The sequence below is a fragment of the Poecilia reticulata genome, linkage group LG12, assembly GCF_000633615.1.
Source record: "Poecilia reticulata strain Guanapo linkage group LG12, Guppy_female_1.0+MT, whole genome shotgun sequence".
Lineage (NCBI taxonomy): Eukaryota > Metazoa > Chordata > Actinopteri > Cyprinodontiformes > Poeciliidae > Poecilia > Poecilia reticulata.
In genome coordinates this window covers 9391867-9408919 of record NC_024342.1, presented here as the reverse complement: position 1 = coordinate 9408919, position 17053 = coordinate 9391867, and the positions used below count along the sequence as shown (strand labels likewise).

General features: G+C 40.8%; 2 protein-coding genes across 3 annotated transcripts in view; one reads left to right on the top strand and one right to left on the bottom strand.

The window, feature by feature from the left end:
- The first annotated feature begins 113 nt into the window (after positions 1-113).
- Positions 114-6432, top strand: LOC103473461 (protein prune homolog 2-like). Of its 2 annotated transcripts, none has more exons than XM_008423739.2 (7): positions 114-827; positions 3369-3500; positions 3608-3694; positions 4562-4660; positions 4768-4806; positions 5254-5304; positions 5445-6432. In XM_008423739.2, exons 1-7 carry the CDS (start codon positions 811-813, stop codon positions 5473-5475), a joined length of 456 nt encoding a protein of 151 aa, XP_008421961.1. In that variant the 5' UTR covers positions 114-810; the 3' UTR covers positions 5476-6432. The 2 variants fall into 2 exon arrangements, with proteins under 2 accessions (XP_008421961.1, XP_008421960.1); XM_008423738.2 differs by having other exon boundaries at positions 127-827; positions 5442-6432.
- A 95-nt stretch (positions 6433-6527) lies between these two features.
- The window catches only part of LOC103473507 (proprotein convertase subtilisin/kexin type 6-like), a 33642-nt gene continuing 23116 nt past the window's right edge, over positions 6528-17053 (bottom strand). Inside the window, exons 21-28 of the mRNA XM_017307718.1 lie at positions 16384-16711; positions 15848-16090; positions 14197-14433; positions 13948-14119; positions 13238-13455; positions 9278-9378; positions 8672-8870; positions 6528-8135 (exon numbers count right to left, since the gene is read on the bottom strand). Of these exons, the coding sequence (XP_017163207.1) occupies positions 7657-8135; positions 8672-8870; positions 9278-9378; positions 13238-13455; positions 13948-14119; positions 14197-14433; positions 15848-16090; positions 16384-16711 (1977 nt within the window). The 3' untranslated portion in view covers positions 6528-7656. The remainder of the gene's footprint in view (positions 8136-8671; positions 8871-9277; positions 9379-13237; positions 13456-13947; positions 14120-14196; positions 14434-15847; positions 16091-16383; positions 16712-17053) is intronic.

Genomic DNA, 17053 nt, shown 5'->3' with positions numbered 1-17053 from the left:
TATATAAATTCTTTGTGGAACAAAGTTTCTCTTCATTTTACTATTTCGGTGTCTAATTAGATTAATTATGAAGTCGTTTCCTTCCAGTTGATTTTATTTCGGTCTTTTAGACTGATAATTGCCAGAGTGCACATGAACACAAAGCTTTTTAGATTTTTATTCATAAATTTTTCGAAACGACTCATTTTGCAATTTTGTTATCTTTCTACAAGTAGACATGGATCAACCTACTTATACGTCCGCATATGTTTATGCAGCATGAAACATAAAGAAAACTTGTCTCGTGACTCATGAGTTTTTTGAGAGCGGCCTACCATTATAAATGCAAATGTGACCTTTACCCAAAGCAGATCGAGCTTTCTCCCGCTCCGCTCGTTGCCGGAGGCTTAAGTGAAACACAGCTGTTCCATGTAAACAGAGATGTCTGTCACTGGAAAGTCAATATCAGAAGCTGTGTCATCTGAAGAAAAGCCCTTCTGTCTGCGTGTCACCAAATCTGCTGATAAATGGGCTGGTGAATAAAAAGGAAATTACAATAATTGGGGAAGCATAGTGAGAGGAAATGGGACAAAGAGCCAGACAAAAGAATCAAAGACTGGCAGATAAATAGAACAGAAAAGCGGAAAATAAGAGAGCAATCAAGTTTTCACCAACAAAGGCGAACTCTCAAGTTGACTCTTATTGCTTTCCTTTTTGTGTTTTTGCCATTTTTTTATTCTATCAGGTTACTATGGCAGCGGGGTGAATGCCATCATAGTCTTTGCCGCATGCTTTCTGCCAGACAGTGCCCGAGAAGACTACCATGACATAATGGAGAACCTCTTCCTGTAAGTATGCAGTGATGACTAACAAAGACATGCCTCTCATTTCACACTGACCTCCTACAATAATTATTGTTTTCTGTACTATTAACAAAACACTGACTCATCCCTTAAAAGTGCAAACAGTTTACAGATGGTAGAGAAATGATCTCAGTGACACGGTAACGCTCTATACTTGTTTTATTCTCGGATTAAGATTTATTTACCATTACTTAAGTAGTTACAGTACGTTACACCAGATCATATTTCATTATTATTCCCAATTGGTAATTTGTTTGACGGGGTGTGCATAAGACTGACGTGACACCTGTCAGGAACATGAAGGAGTCTTCATGAATGTTTATGACAGCTGTCATAAACATTGTCATTTGGAAAATGACACTTTTAATGCAAAGTTGACTCTTTTAAAGGAATTTTGATGCAACTTTTAATGGAATTTTGCTTTAAACTAATTCTAAAATTACTGAATTGTGCACAATTGACACTTTTAAATGACTTTTAATGCAACTCTTAGCTCAATATTACATTAAAAGTGACAATATTTACCGAATGACACTTCATGACAACAGTCATAATCTCTCAGGCTGACTCCTTTATGTTCAATGACAGGTGTTATGTCATGTTTATGTTCATGTCGGTCTTCGAATAAAGTGTTACCCCATAATTTAAGTGTAAATTTGATCTTTAAAGTAGATCAAATTTCATTATTATTCAAAAAATTTTTTTTTTGTGATCCTCAGGTGAGTGAATGGAAACCTAAAAGCCGTTTTCCATCCAAACAGACTGAAAGGCTGTTGGCTCTGGTTCAGCTTGTTCAGTGACTTTGTGGTTTCTCACTTTGCAACCGAAGACATGTCTGAGGTGGGAGGGGAGACTTGAGTTTTTGCAGAAACTTCACTCTAAAATCAAATAAACATAGCAAATCGTATTGACGCTAATAAAAACATTCATCACAACTGAATCTTACAGGGGAATCTGGTTTTGCCTCAGCTGGATGAACCTCCTGGCTGTGTAAATGTCCCCAAACTGCATCTTCCAGTGTGACCAGAGTTACTGTAAGGGTTTTTAAGTCACGGTGGGACATTTTTCAAATCCCCTATTATCGTAATTGTGCGGTGTATCCCAAGCTAATCCTGGCAAAATTGCAGCGTAGGTGAAAAAAACAAAAAACAAACAAAAAAAAAACCCCCAACAAACTATTGGATCATAAATAAAAGGATTTTTATTTCTATGAATGGAGCACATATTGTGAACAAAGCTATATATCCCAGATGACATTTCTAAACAAAACCCAACCAAGATTAAACGTACAGTAATACACACATAAATGATAATACAGAGAGTTGACTCTCTTGGAAGATGAACAGTGCAAAGCAAATGCTAAACGCTGTTGTTTCCACACCACCCGAGGCTGTGTCAACAGCTTTATTGTTTGCAAAGTAACTTTGCTGAATCACAGAGAGAGCGCGAAAAAAAAAAAAAAATCTCTGAATGAAGTGACAGGAATAAAGTTTGCTTGCTGAGACTTGCTGGGCTTGTGGCTCCACTGTTGTTCTGGCTGAATTGCGTTTCATGCTTTCCACAGTGCAATTTAGATCCCACAGGCTGTTCTGTGACAGATATTCAGAGAGCTGGCATGTTTCAAGAGTTTTGGACAGAAATGAGAGAAGGTAAAAAGTGGCGTCTGCAGTTTTCCGTGCCAGATGGCTTAAAGTCTGATTCCGTGCGAGGGGGGGAGTCACTGTAGCTTTTGTGGAGAACCGTGTGTGTCGGTGGGAGATGATCTCAGCGGAGTCACACAGCCGAGTCGATTGGCGGTGTTGGACCGTGAGGGTGTCGAGCAGGACTGAGACCAAAAGTCAGAGAAGTTAAAGGAGTCGCTGAGAAAACTCGCTGACGACATTTTCAACTTTATTTTCAAAGGGAGCCGCAAAGTTCCCCCCCGCTGACTGAGAGAACAGAAGAGGTGGACGCAGAAACGAGGACAGAAAGTGGTAGCGCTTCATTATAATTTGAGTGCGGGGTTCGATTTCAAAGAAGGAACTTTTACGATTGAGCCTCCGAGATTGATGTTGAAAAGAGAAGATGAAGAAACGGGAAACAGCTCATGAAGCAACACTTGTACCAATTTCCCGTCTCTTCTGACATCAGAGGAGAGAGATTTCAGCATCCTGCTGGTCGAGGTTTTCAGATTCACTGTTACACTCGTCTACCATTTCCTCATGTATCCGCATTCAGGTTCAAGACAACAGCTGTTTTCTGGCTTGAAGATCTGCCCAAAAGTAATGCATGTAAATGACAAGAAAAGAGAACAAACTATTTACTTGATCACACTGACTAAATAGATTAGTTACAAATTTTAGCAATACACACACACAGACTGCAATTAATCTTCTGTTTCTCTATGAAGCCATTTGGTATTTAGTGTTTCTAATTTAGTGCTAGAGTCAAATTTGTTGTGAAGTAGTAACTGAATGTTATGTGAACTTGCCTCACAGTCACCACGTAATTGTTTGAATTTACGGCAACAAAATATGTGTGTTTCAGCTATGTGATCAGCACGCTGGAGCTGATGGTGGCAGAGGACTACATGATTGTTTATCTGAACGGAGCCACGCCCCACAGGAGGATGCCTGGTCTGGGTTGGCTGAAAAAGTGCTATCAGATGATTGACAGAAGGTGCGTCCAGTTGTCGTCCTTCTGAAATCTGAGGCTTGCAATGTTGGCATTGGAAATGTGCTCCGTTGGACAGGCGTGCCTAACGTGATATACCGATTTGTGCTTAGACTCAGGAAGAATTTGAAATCCTTCATTATCGTTCATCCGTCATGGTTCATCAGGACTGTTCTGGCCATCACCAAACCCTTCATCAGGTAAATGTTTGACACACTTGGAGTCTGGTTGAATGTGTGTTTCTTCTCAGCGTAAAACAATTTAGCAGCTACTTTTGGAGGACAACTTTTTGTCTGTAGAATTATTTACTAAAAAAAAGTGAGCATTTTTGATATTATTTGAATGTTATAAGATTCATATCTTTGAAGAGTTGCATGTTTTTTTTATTTTTATTTTAAATGAACAGAAAACTCCAGTGTTACATCACAGTCCACATATGGCAATGCTTTCGTGTTTAAAAAGGTATTTTATTTCAGAAATGTTTGTTTACTTCTCGCTCTGAAAAACAATGGAAAGGCTAGATGTGATTTATTTATGTTTTATACTTTTCATGATTTTGTTTTCCCTGGAGTGGAAAACAAAATCATGTATACTTTATGTGATTTTTACACTTTTAACACTGATATTAATGTTAAAGGTGTTGAGAAATACCAGCTGCATGAGCTTTTTTAAATTTAGTTTGTCTGTTTCATCAAAGCGAAAACAGTGATGAACGTTTTTACTTCAAGCCAGTCCATGTCTGGTCAGTACAGCGTGGCAGATCTTCGCCTCAAAAATCTGATAAAATAAAGGAATTTTCTCACTTTTAACAATAAACAATGAGATGTTATCATGACAACAAGGCAAAAGAGTTTAAACAGGTTGATGTTTAATATAGACTTTTTTTTTGTTATATTTTTGGTGTGAATTATGTAACTTAAACGGCGTCACGGGTCTAATGATGTGAAGGCTTTGTGCTATACGGCACATATACTGCTTGAAATTATTCACAACATGAAACATACATTTTTAATGTGACATTCCTGATGCACTTCGGTAAATGTGCACATAATTTCTCCTGCTTTCAGCGCCAAGTTCAGCAGCAAGATCAAGTATGTGAGCAGTTTGGATGAACTGCGGGAGCTAATCCCAATGGACAGCATCCAGATCCCAGAGTGCATCATTAAGTGAGTCCCTCTTAGCCCCTGAGTGTAACACCCAGTCTCATCCACTGCAAACCTGATTTGTGCTAATGGCTTCGTATTCATCTTGTTATTTGAACTTCCACCTCTAGACTCGACAAGGAGCTGAAGGAAGCGGCGGAAAACTCCAAGTAAGCGTTGGCTGTTTTTGCATCTCACCGCCCTCCTTTGCAGAGGCGGTGGCCCCCCCAGTCTCGGTGTTCACCCTTGGCTGGAGTGTTCATTTATCAGATTGGAGGCTTCTCCTGGACGAGGGCCAGTTTTTATTTGGCTGCGTTTCCAATTACACCGGAAAGACGGGGAAAAACAAAAAGAGAGTCGCTAAAGACGCTAAACGCTTTGCTTTTATCTAATTTGTCATTACAGTAAAACAAACGAGCCGGTCTTTATTGCACGTAGATCTATAGCTCTGATGGTAACTGTATAACCAAAAGATGCAGACATCACAAACTAATCACTCGCTGTCTAATTGTGTAACGAATCATAAATTGCGCAGGCCCCCAAATTCCCTGCATGGAAGCATATTACAGCGGTAAATCGTCCTCTAACGACGTCTCCCATTTGTTTCTTCTGTCAAGAATAAACAGTTTCCTGCAGGGAACCGAGCCGACAGCAGCCAGCAGACCAGAGTAAGTCCTCAAAGATGTTAAAAGTTCACACACACAAGACAAATGGCCACACGTCTGCTGTCCGTCACACACACATAAACACACCCGTCCTAAATGGTCTACTTTGTTTGTTGTTGTTTTTTTTCCCATCTTCACAGCAGACAAGACCAGTCCGGTGCCAGCAGCTCGTAAACCAGAGCATCCTGAATTGATGGGACGCCTCAAAAGTAACTGCGATGAACGAGTCAAGCTTGAAAAGTGCTGCTTGTGTGCGTGAGTGTGTGTGTGTCGGTGTTTTTCCTCTCAGACACTGGAGTTCAACTTAAACACAACCTGCTGTAGTTCCTGTTTAAACTCTGATCAATTTTAACTGTAGCATCTGCTGCACTGTACGCCTTGCAGCTTAGATAAACCCGTAGTCGAGTGTGCGCGACGCTCGCGAGCGTCAGCAGAGTAGCATCGACGTCAACTTGGTGGTCAAAATGGAAATGCGACCACACACACACAACAGACGGCACACCTCAAGAATTCAATTTCAGAGACTGTGTTTTATTTATGTGCATGAAAAGCAGCAAAGCAATAATACCACGCCTTTTTGTGGTTTCCCGGATCTTTGGAAACGAGAGGCGACTTTTTGTGTCAGCTGTTTTACACGAAAAGGGACCAGAGGACGTCGGGGAAAAAAGAAGAAAAAAAAACCTTGTGCCATAGTTTATGACCGACTTGCAGTCGAGTCACTTAATCTTGTATCTTGTCCTGAAAGTGCGGAATAAACATATATATATATATATAGATATATATATAGATATTTAAACTTTATAGTGTCAATCTAAGAACCAAGCAGGGGTAAGTTCAATATAAAAATCAATCAATCACATTGTACTGTGGACACAAATGTGTGTGTGTGTGCGTGTGAGTGTTTCAGCACTTGCTGGATCCTCAGACAAAACCTCAAATGACCTTAACGATGGGATGTCAGCGAAGCACAACGTCTCATCAGTGTGTGTCCATATGCATGTGTGTATTTGTACATCAGTGCATGGTCCCCACGTCACAAAACTGGTGATCTGAACTCATGTGTCTTAATGATTGTGCAAAAAAAAAAAGAAGAAATGCTGTCTATTGATTCAATAAAAGTGATTAATAGCCTTCAGGCCGTTTTGAGCCTCCTCTCGTTTGTGAGTTAAACCTTAAAGGCTCGTTAAGTTCATTTCAGAAACACTTTTTTTTTTTTACTTGAGTGATGCATTTCCAAATTCAAAATTTTAATGGTAAACAAATAACAGTACAAGAAGGAGAGCAAGCAAATAAATCAACTTAAGCAACACCACAAACAAATGACAGGTAGAGATGGAAAAAAAACAACAACTGGCAAACATCCGTGATTTATGAGAGGTCTTAACTGTTTCAGAAAATTATTTGCATACTGATTGTATGTAAGAGATGAAATTAAAAAACACTGGACCATCTCCATGGTTTTAATGCATAAAGGATGCACTTATACGTGTACTCGTGTAGATCTAATCTCAAACATCCAACACCAGACACACCACGGATTTGAAAAAGTCATGATTTTCAAAACAAAAAGGAAAAAGATTTGTACAAAATAAAGTGTGTACTGTGTTTTTTTTACATCGACTGTAAATCACTACGCAGAACATGATGCTTATTTCCGGTTTTGCAGCTCTACTCTGAGAAATACATCAAATTTACATTTGGTTTTTCTCGTGCCTAAATGTGGTCCAGGGTTCGAATCCAAACCTTTACTGCCCGTCGTCCACCCCTCCTCTGTTTGCCCATTTTCTGTTACTGAAGCTACTAGTGCCACAAAATCAGCAAAACAAACAATAAAAACTAGATTGGTCAAAACAAGAATTGGGAGGTCAAGACGCAAAGGAAAGTGGAAAAGTTAATTTGCCGTTAGCAGCAGAATCGGCGCATTTGACATTTGATAACAGCCTTTATCATCTCTAAAGATGCTCAATACTAAAAGAAAGCTATAAGCTGTCACCAAATGACTGCTTGCAATCCCCTCTAACCTTTTTGCGCTGCAGGACATAAGTGTAGACTGATGACAGCCACATGCGGCACCACAGAAATGAGGAAACCAGCATAACATGTCCGCTGTAAGCACGGTAAATATGGATTTATTTCTGAAGCACATTTCATTGTGTGGATGGATGGCAGTCATAAAATGCTGCTCATTATAAATAGCTTCTCACGTCTCATTTGTCTGAGCTCATTGAGTGAAGGATAAATAGATCTGTCCCTCAGGGCAGAGCGAGATTAACAGTACAGAGGAGAGAAATAGGAGAGGCAGAAATGTCTAGAAGAAAAGCAACAGAAGAGTGTCCTCTCATCACTCCTCGTGTCTTATCTGAACCTGTAGCTCTCGTCGTCGTACTCTAGGTCGTCCTCGTTGTCGTCCCCCAGCTGTCCGTACCGAAACTTCCTGTACACCGTGCCGTCCTGGCCCATGTAAACGATGTCCTCGTCGTCGTCGTCATCGTCATCGTCGTCGAAGTCGTCGTCCCTTTTCCCAGAGCGACGCTTACCGATGTCGACGAGCTCGGCCTCCTGGAAGCGGCCTCCTGACGTGGAAGAGGCGGAGGAGTAGCCGCCGCTGTATATATTGCCGCCTCCGGACCCCCCGCCGGAACCGAGCTTTTTGTAGCCGCGGGGCGGAAGGTCCGAGGGGCCGCTTTTGGAACGGGAGTGCCTGACGAGAAAGACGACGCCGATGAGACCCAGGACCAGCAGGATGGAGGCGATGATGAAGATAGTCAGGTTCCCTCTAGACTCCTCTTCCTCTTCGTTCCTGAATGCCAAGTTTGTGCTGAGGATGCACTGCCCTGGGGAAAAAAAAGAAGCAACAAATATAAATAAATGCAAACAAATAGAGCTACGAGGATGTGTTTACTGCGGTGTGAAAGTGTTCGCCACCTTCCTGATTTCCAACGTTTTTTGAATGTCGCCTTTAAGCGTCTTAGAACATCAAACTAGTCAAAAAATAATAATACATGTCAACACAAAATGCAGTGTTGCAATTGTAATACCCATTCTGAATATTACAATGCATACGTAAAAAAAAATATCACATAATAGCCCTCATCCCCAACCACACACAACCCACACAATAGAGATGGTTTGTCATTGCAATGTGACAAAAAAGGTTTAAGGACTATAATTAATTTTCCTACTGATTGAAGTGCTCTGCATGTAAATTAAAGCAGCACTCTCTAAATTAAGCAAAAGGATAATTAGTCACAGATATACAGATAGATGAGACCTACAGCTAAGCGTCACGTGTCGATCATTCACGTCTGTTACGCAGCCGCGTCTCCTTGTTTTGCACTTTTTCAACAAGCGTCGGTTTCCTGTAGCTAACCTCGAGTCTCGGTGCAGTTACAGCAGTCCTGCTTTGGCTTTTCCGTGTCCTTCTGCTCCTCATCAAGGCGGCAACACAGCAGACAACGCCCGCCCGCTTCCAGGATCGCCTGAGCAGAACAGGAAGTGCAGCTGAACGGACCCGGCCCCCGACACTCCTGGCAAGAGTCGTCGCAGTCTTCGCACGAGGCGTCCGATTCCTGTTGAGAGACGGAGGTGGTTGAAGCAAGACGTGGCTTTCTCTTTTCATTCATTATTTACATTTTTTTTTCTTTTAGCTTGTATTGTCAAGCTTCCAAACGTTCTTTAAAGATCCGAGTAGCAGCTTCTCTCCATGAGTCAATTAACATGCATCCGAACCTATCAAACAGTCTCAATCAGCAAGAGCAGGGCCATTTATTTAGAAAATGAGTCACTGCAATAAATTTCACTCTGCTGTTTGAGTCTGCTTCGGGTAGAGCGAGAAGTCTGTTTGAATCACATTTCATGGTACCTGAGGCCCAAACATTAGCGATTATTTTGGTGAAGTACTAGGGGAATCTATTTTTAATTAAAAAAAAAAAAAAGTTAATTTTTGTGAAATTAAAACCTGGAAAAGTGAGGTTACCTTTACAACAGGGTACTGGCCAGTATCGCACATGGACTCACACAGTCCGTCTGACAGCAGGTAACCAGGGAAGCATGAGTCACAGGACTGGGAACCTTTTCCTGCACACACACATTCATTTAAAGGGTAAATAAGGTGATCCTCTATATTCTAGATCTTAAGAAAAATTGCAGAATTCCAGCCTTTGAATTAGTAATTTTGTTGATAGCTTTATCAGTTCAGTAATAACACTCCCATGTCTTCAGTTTTATACTGCGGGTGTTCAGAATTGTCAAAATACAAGTTAAAACGACTGCAACGCGCTGCAAAGGTTCTCACAGACCCTAAATGTTTTCCACATTGTGGCACATTGCAAACACAAACTTCCAGCAGAAAATTGTTGCCTTGTTTCCAGTATTCGTTTTTTTTATAAGCTGATATCTGAAAAGTGTGGAATGCATGTATACATTTTCAGCCTGTAGTGAGACCAAACTTCATAGAAACACTTTTTGCTACTATAGTGACAAGAGTTCCTGGTTGATTCCCGACCAGCTTCGTACATCTGTTTCCTTAACGTTTTGTTCAGTTCAAAGTATTTGAGTATGGTAGTGAAAATATCACACTAACGAAATGTTCTTTTATTATAAAGTAAAAGCACATGGGAAGTTGGCCAGAGCTACACACAGGGCAATCACAGAGGTCATGTTACATTGGAAAGAAGAATGGCCCAAAATTCGGTCACCTCAAAGACTTTTACCAGCAGCAGCAGCTAAATTTAGTTGGGAAAAAATGTAATGTAATTTTTCTTGTTTCCAAATGCACTACCTTATGATGGTTTCATGAAATCCCAATACTCTACAGTTTGTGTTTGAGCACTTTTCAAAGGGTGAGATCATTGGTCAAGACACAGTAAATCTTTCCTTTTACTTACACAGTATCCTTTCGGCCAGTCGGATTGTCAGCCCTGTCTTTCTCATAAAGTAAATTAATTTGTGATCGTTTGAAAATGAACCCCTTGTTCATTTCTTTATGGTGCAGCTTAGATGCACGGTTTGTACAGGAGCAAATCTTGTCAGACTACAAAAGCCAGGAAGATCTTCACTATTGTACACTCAGTTTGTTTCTCCTCGAGTCCCTTTTAGTCTGTGCTAAGCACTGAATGTTTAGGTCATACCACGAGCCTTAGCGCACCGAGGATTCGCTGACAGCTAGCAATTTGCATGCCAGTTATGCAGACTATTTTGCTGATGCTATCGCATTATGATTAGGAACTGAACTGCTCCTAATGTTGCTCACTTTTTGACAGATGCCTTTGTGTAATCATTATGATTCACTTCAACTGTCAGTGGTATAATTGTTTAAGTAATTCGCTGCCTATTTTCTGGATCATTTGTAATATTCCAAAGTGGTGCAAACTCAGTTTCACACGAAAATATGCAAAAACCAAGTTCTTTCATTTATGTAAATCGATGTATTTTCTGTGTGCGTGTGTGTGTGTAATCTATGACCCACTTATAGTAAAAAGTTTTTCTGTCCGTCTTATAAATTTTCTTGCTGTAAGCTCACGAAGATTAAAAAAAAAAAAAAAAAGATTTACAAGATGTAATAAATCTTGTATGCTCCGTTTTAAATCAGGTGAGGAACGGACAGAAACAGGAGGCCTAAATGCCAGTAGTAGTGATTAGTGGATCTAATTAATTAAATGCCCTGAAGCTGTAAGGGAACTGTGACTGGAGGATTAGATGAGGGAAAAGTAAGCAAAGAGTAAGTAAAACTTTGTTTTTATAGAATCTTTCAAGATGTAGATCACAAAGAACTAAACACTAAAAACCCCTTTAAAAAAACAAAACTAAGTACACAGAATATTTAATGTAAAGCAGTGGTAAAAGTTTTAGTAGCTTTTTAAATGCTCCATAGAATCCAGTTGCCTCAAGATAAAGGGGGAGAGGTTTCCAGAGTCCTGGGGCGACTGCTGAGAAGGTTGTGTCGCCTTTAATTTTCAGTCTCAGCACAACCCGCAGGCCTTGGTCACATTGCCTTAGGGACATGAGCACTGGGAGTCCTTTTAAATGACAACTACGATCTTAAATTGTACTCAGGAGTTGATGGGGAACCAGTGCAGCTCGACAAGTAGCCGTGTGTCATGACAGATAAGAGCTGGAAACGGGGAAAAGCTGTAAATGTGACCACACGTAGGATAAAGAAAGAAAGAAATATATACCAGGCTTTTAGGGCTGGTATTTTTCTCAGATAGATGCAATGATATTAAAAGTCAGAAAACCTAAATACAAGTTAAAAGATACAACTGCTCAGATTGTTATAAAGGATCTTGGATCTTGTTGTAGGTTTTGGGTTTGTTTTGCTTCTCCTTGCAGATTACCTTCGAGGTGACCACAAAAGGAAGAATTTGGTCAAGTTTAGATTCTTACTTAGAAACTTCTGCAGAAATTCTTTTTCCAGCTTATCTTTCAGGACTTAAATAAATGTCTCTAGAACTCTGGCGAGTCTATCAACATGTGAATGTAAAATCTAATCTGCAGATCATTTACAGTGACTCTAAGTTAAATTAAAACCTGCAGGCCTCTTTTTTTGCTTACTCCTGACTTAGCAAAGCTAGATTATCAGATGACAGTACAAGAATTATATGGCCAATTCTTTTAGTTTTTTTTTTTTTTTACATGTGACGTGCATCTCTGAAAGTCGGTAGTGATGAACTGTCCACAAATTGTCAAAGAATATACGGAGTATGATTCCGTCTCCTTTCTGATCACCAGGAGGAATGCCCATTTAAAACAGAGGAAGTCAGGTGAAGTGTGAGTGCAGACAGAACAACCATCCAAAGGCAAAGTAGAGGAGGAGCAGAGCAAGAAACGCAAGTGGAGAGACTTTGACCTAATTCTTTTCACCATATCTTTAAGCTCTAATGCCAATTTTCGTTCTTTTGTGCTTTCGGTTGCTCTTTTTGCTAATTTGGAAACTTTAATAGCCATTTTGCCCATGGTTGAATTATGTTCAAAACGAGGATAAAAACGAGGTGCAGACCATTTTGTTTTTATAAAAACGGGATAGTTTTGAGGTTCGAAGAAGTTAAAATTGGCCTGGTCTCCCTAAAAAAGTGGGGAAGGCAAATTTATGCCTCCGGTGGTTATAATTGGCTTTAGTCTGACAGCAATTCTTCTGTCAGCTTATGTACAAAGCTCAGTTTTAATGGTTAGGAAAAAAAAAACATGTTATGTTTTCCATTCTTTACTGAGTTTTTTATCTGTTTGATTCTGTGGGGAGTTCTGGATGCCAATCTCCATTAACACCTGGGCCCAAAAAAAGGTATTTTAATTATTACAGAAAAGCCTCTCCTAAAAATGGCTCACAGGAATGTTTCAGGAGAGATTTTTTTTTTCTTTCTAACTTTCGCTTAAGGACAACACACTTTTCCCAAATTTAAATTGTAGGTGGATGGATCTGGATGAATTAATTGATGGATTGTTTAGACATGATCTATTTTGTACATGAATTCTTGTGAAAATGAAAGTATTCACAGCAGTACTTCAACAAATTAGTATGCACAACTCAGAACATTTGCGGTTCAACTGTATATTTATATCCATCCTTTACTATAAAAGTAATGAAATGGTTGTTCTAATTAGCAAGAGCTTCCTGATTTCAGAAGTTAAAGTTGGTGGCAGAGGTTCAGAAGACAATAGAAATGGCCAGATGTGTTATTAATGAATGTATGGTTCCACTATATCCATTATTTACTATGACGTACTGCAGGGAAATTAAAAAGAGCCGCATACCAATCAAACAGTTAGATTAGGTTTTGGTTTACATTAGTGTGTCCAAATAAGACGCCCTTAACATGTGGGACTTCACTAAACTACCAATTTTCCATTTGGAGGCCACTGAGAATGATACTATTAGAGTATTATAAATGTTTTTTTGTATTATTACTTAACAAATAGACATTAAAATAGATGCGTGTACCGGAGCATGCCCTGCAGCCAGCGTTGCAGGGTTCGCAGGTCCTGTGTGCAGGGTCGTGATGGTAACCCAGAGGACACGACGGCAGGCAGCGGCCTTCTTTCTGCAGGTAGACGAGGCCCGGAGCGCAGCTCTGGCAGCCGTCCTCGCCGGCCTTAAAACACTCGCTGCAACTCGGGTCGCACTTCTCACAAATCCTTGAGTCAGGGTTTCCATAGTGACTGGAGGACAGATGGCGAAAGTTATGATAGATTAGATTCAATTAAATGAAATGAGGTTAGAGCTTTCCCACGGGAAATTCCCTTTCACAGCCTCACATATAATTAGACTCATCCAGCGCAACCAAGATATGACAAGGAAAACAAACAACAGAGGGAATGCAGTCATGATGAAAATCCTCAAGTCATTGATGAGGGCTGTAGTGTCGTCCGCGCGCATCTCTGATGGTATGTAGCCTCCGCATCCTGTTTGCTTTCACTTGGGTATTTAACTGCACATCAATTTTCCGCCACATTAATTTTGTCCTTCTCAGTTACTGCGCCGAGCCTCATAAAGGAGCATTTAAATCCCAAACTAAATTAGAATGCATTTAAAGAAACCTGTCTGGTGATCTTTTAGCGTCCACAATGACATTTCGCGTCCGGGCTGATCGTTTATTAAGAACGACGCTAATGAACGAGCGGTGCAGCACAACAGTGAGTGGGTTAAGCTACCCATGCTGGCACGTCTCCACACACTCTTTCGCCTCTCGGAACAGGTGGGCTTTGCAGGTGAGGCACTGGTGGCTCTGCTTTCCGACACAGGACTGACAGGAACCGTGGCACGGCTTGCATTTCGACTCCTCCTTGTAGTAGCCTTTTTGGCATTCGTCCACACAGGTGCCATCTGCAACCGACACACACATACACATATTGCAAAAGCGCTAGACCTCTGAGAATGAACTCAAATCAAACTGGACTCACTGAACAGGAGGTGTCCCTGATTACAGCTCAAGCAGTGAGTTTCGGTTGGACCCGAACACCTGTAGCAGTATTTGTGGCAAGGACGGCATTCCCCGTCCTCGTCTGCGTACTGGCGAGGCGGACACTTGTTGGCCAATGGGATACAGCGGTTGTGGCCGTCCAGGTTTTGACCCGTCCTGCAGCTGGTGCAGGAACCCATGTGGGGCCCAAAACATGTGAGGCATGATGCGTCACAGTCTGGGAACATGAAAGTAATAATCAAATCAGTAATAATCAAAGGATGTCATCAGTTCATATGGTAACTATGATGGGGTATGTAAAGCCTTACATATGAAGGGGATTTACAGTCAGAATTAAATATTTGAAGGTTTTCAGCATTCTGTCACCTTACAAATACAAACTTCAATGTTTTTCACTGGGATTTTCTAAAAGGATTTTGTGAGACTGTTTTTTTTTTTAATAACAGGTGAGGAATCAAAACCCAGACGGACATGTCAAGTACCAATAACAAACGGGCCGACCGCCACCTCTGCTGCACACGCAAACCACAACAAAGCAGTGCAGAACTGTGAACTTGAAGCAAAACACATCGCTTGCTGTTCAGAAATACATTATTTAAAAAATATACTCTGAACACTTTTATTTATACCTGCTTTACTACGAAGTAACACTCCAGACAGTTGAGCGATAAAGTTGTGGAGACATTTTAAACAGGTTTTGAAACAATATCTCTAATTTTTTGTTCAAAATTAGAGCATGGCACCTTCCCAATACACTGGCTGACAACCTAAAGATAGTAGGGACAAGAAGAAACTAGCAACAAACTGTCACCCTAAATACACAACCCCACAGTAAAACATGGTGATTACAGCTTCATGTAGGTATGTTTATTTTAGCAGCAACAGGAAAAGTAAAGGGCAGATGGCCAGGGCTAAACACAGATCAATCCTGAAAGAAAACAAGTTCATCCACATAAAATCTCTGTAAATTAAAATGGAGTTTCTGATTCTGAAAGAGACCGAATTTGACAAGGTTTAAAGAATACTTTTTCAAGGCGCTGCATACTTATTTACTACACAACTCACCCGACAATTTTTACTGGTTGTGGTTTAAAAATACCCTCTGTGTGCAATACATTCTGTACCATAACAGTTTCGCAGCACAGCAGTGCTTTTCCCTTTAAATATCTTCCTACTGGCAGCTCCTTTCAGTAGCAACTAAAGTAGGCATTGCCTACATTTTTTTCCTTTCAGGTATACACCATCCTCTGTGTTTTTTGAAAAAACAAAAAACAAAAACAAAGCCAGAGCGGTGTGTCTTCCTCCAGGGAACTGTCAGTGGTATCACTATGCAGTTCCAACGTTTGACAGCTGCCTGTTAACCGTCGGAAAAGGGTTGCTATTTTAGTCTGAGCCATCGTCGAGAAACACACTGAGGCAAAGTAGAGAATATAATTGAGGATATGCATGAAGGGTGCTCTTCAGGACAGAAAACTCAGTTTCAGAGGTGACAAATGACTTTGGTGTACTTTGAGTCGGAGCAAAATGTTAATTAGACGAGGAGATTTTCCTGGAAATGTATCCGTTTGAAGTCCTCTCTCCTAAAAAGCCTTTTGCGCAAATGTGCGTCGCGATGTTTTGCATCGACTTACCTATGCACTCTCCTGTAACTGCATTTCTGTACGTGTCCGAGGGGCAAGGTGCCAGACAGCCCCCGTTGTGCAGGACGGCCTCCGGGTCGACGCAGGCATCGCAGTCATTGCTGTCGGGGCCGTCGCAGAGAGCACAGTCGGCATGACAACGCAGACACTCCCCTGCTTCGTCTTCCTCAAAGAACCTCTCTGGGCACTCCGGCACACATTGGCCTTCGTGGAGAAAGTGGTACTCCTCGCAGCCTGCAAAAAAGAGAGGACGACTTTCCAAATAAATCCAGGAGCAAAAATTACATGTCTTAGATTCTTTTTAAGAGGGAGAGCAAGTTGAAGAAACATCATCTGTCACACATGAAAAAAATGTCCTTTTTTCATCTTTTTTAGATGAAAAAAGGACATCTGTATATTTTGATTTTATTAGATGAAAAAGGGTCCAAAAAAAAACTTATTATGAACAAAATCTGAAACTTTACTTTCTACCCCACAAAAGCTAAAGTTAAAATGAGTTCCTACAAATTAATGTCATGTTTCCACACCTGTGCATTGTCCAAGGGGGTCACAGTCCTGACAGGCGGGTGGACAGCGACGGCACTCCTTGCCCTGGACAGCGTGTGACGGAGGACACTCCTCCACACACTGGTGATCATGCAGGAGGAGAGGCTCGTCGCAGGTCAGGCAGTGAGTGGCATTTTTCTCACAGGACGCACAACCAGCCGCACAGCTGAGACACAGCTGGCCTGCAGAATAACCCCTGCAGAGATTTAGACGGATGTGAGTGGGCCGATGGTGAAAAAAAATAAATAGTAAAAAAATCACATTGATTTTTATTATGTGTTTTGGAGAAGTACACTCAGTATTGAAATTTTATGTAACAGACTCACGAAAGAGTGCATCCCTGTGAAATAAAAAGGATGATGCGTTGTTTCCTAAAACGTTCTAAAAATGCAGCCTCCCCAAGTCTCTACTTTGCAGAACCACCTTCATCTGCAGGCACAGCTGCAAGTCTTTTGCTGTTTGTCTCTACCAGTTTTGCGGATCTGGTAATGTACATTTTTGTTTTATTTTTTTTGCTTTTGTTTTTTTGTAAAATACTTAAAGCTTATTCAGATCGGATTAACAGAGTGTCTGAACAGTAATATTGAAGCTGCCACAAATTCGGTATGGACTATGCTAACACACACACACACATATACATATATATATATA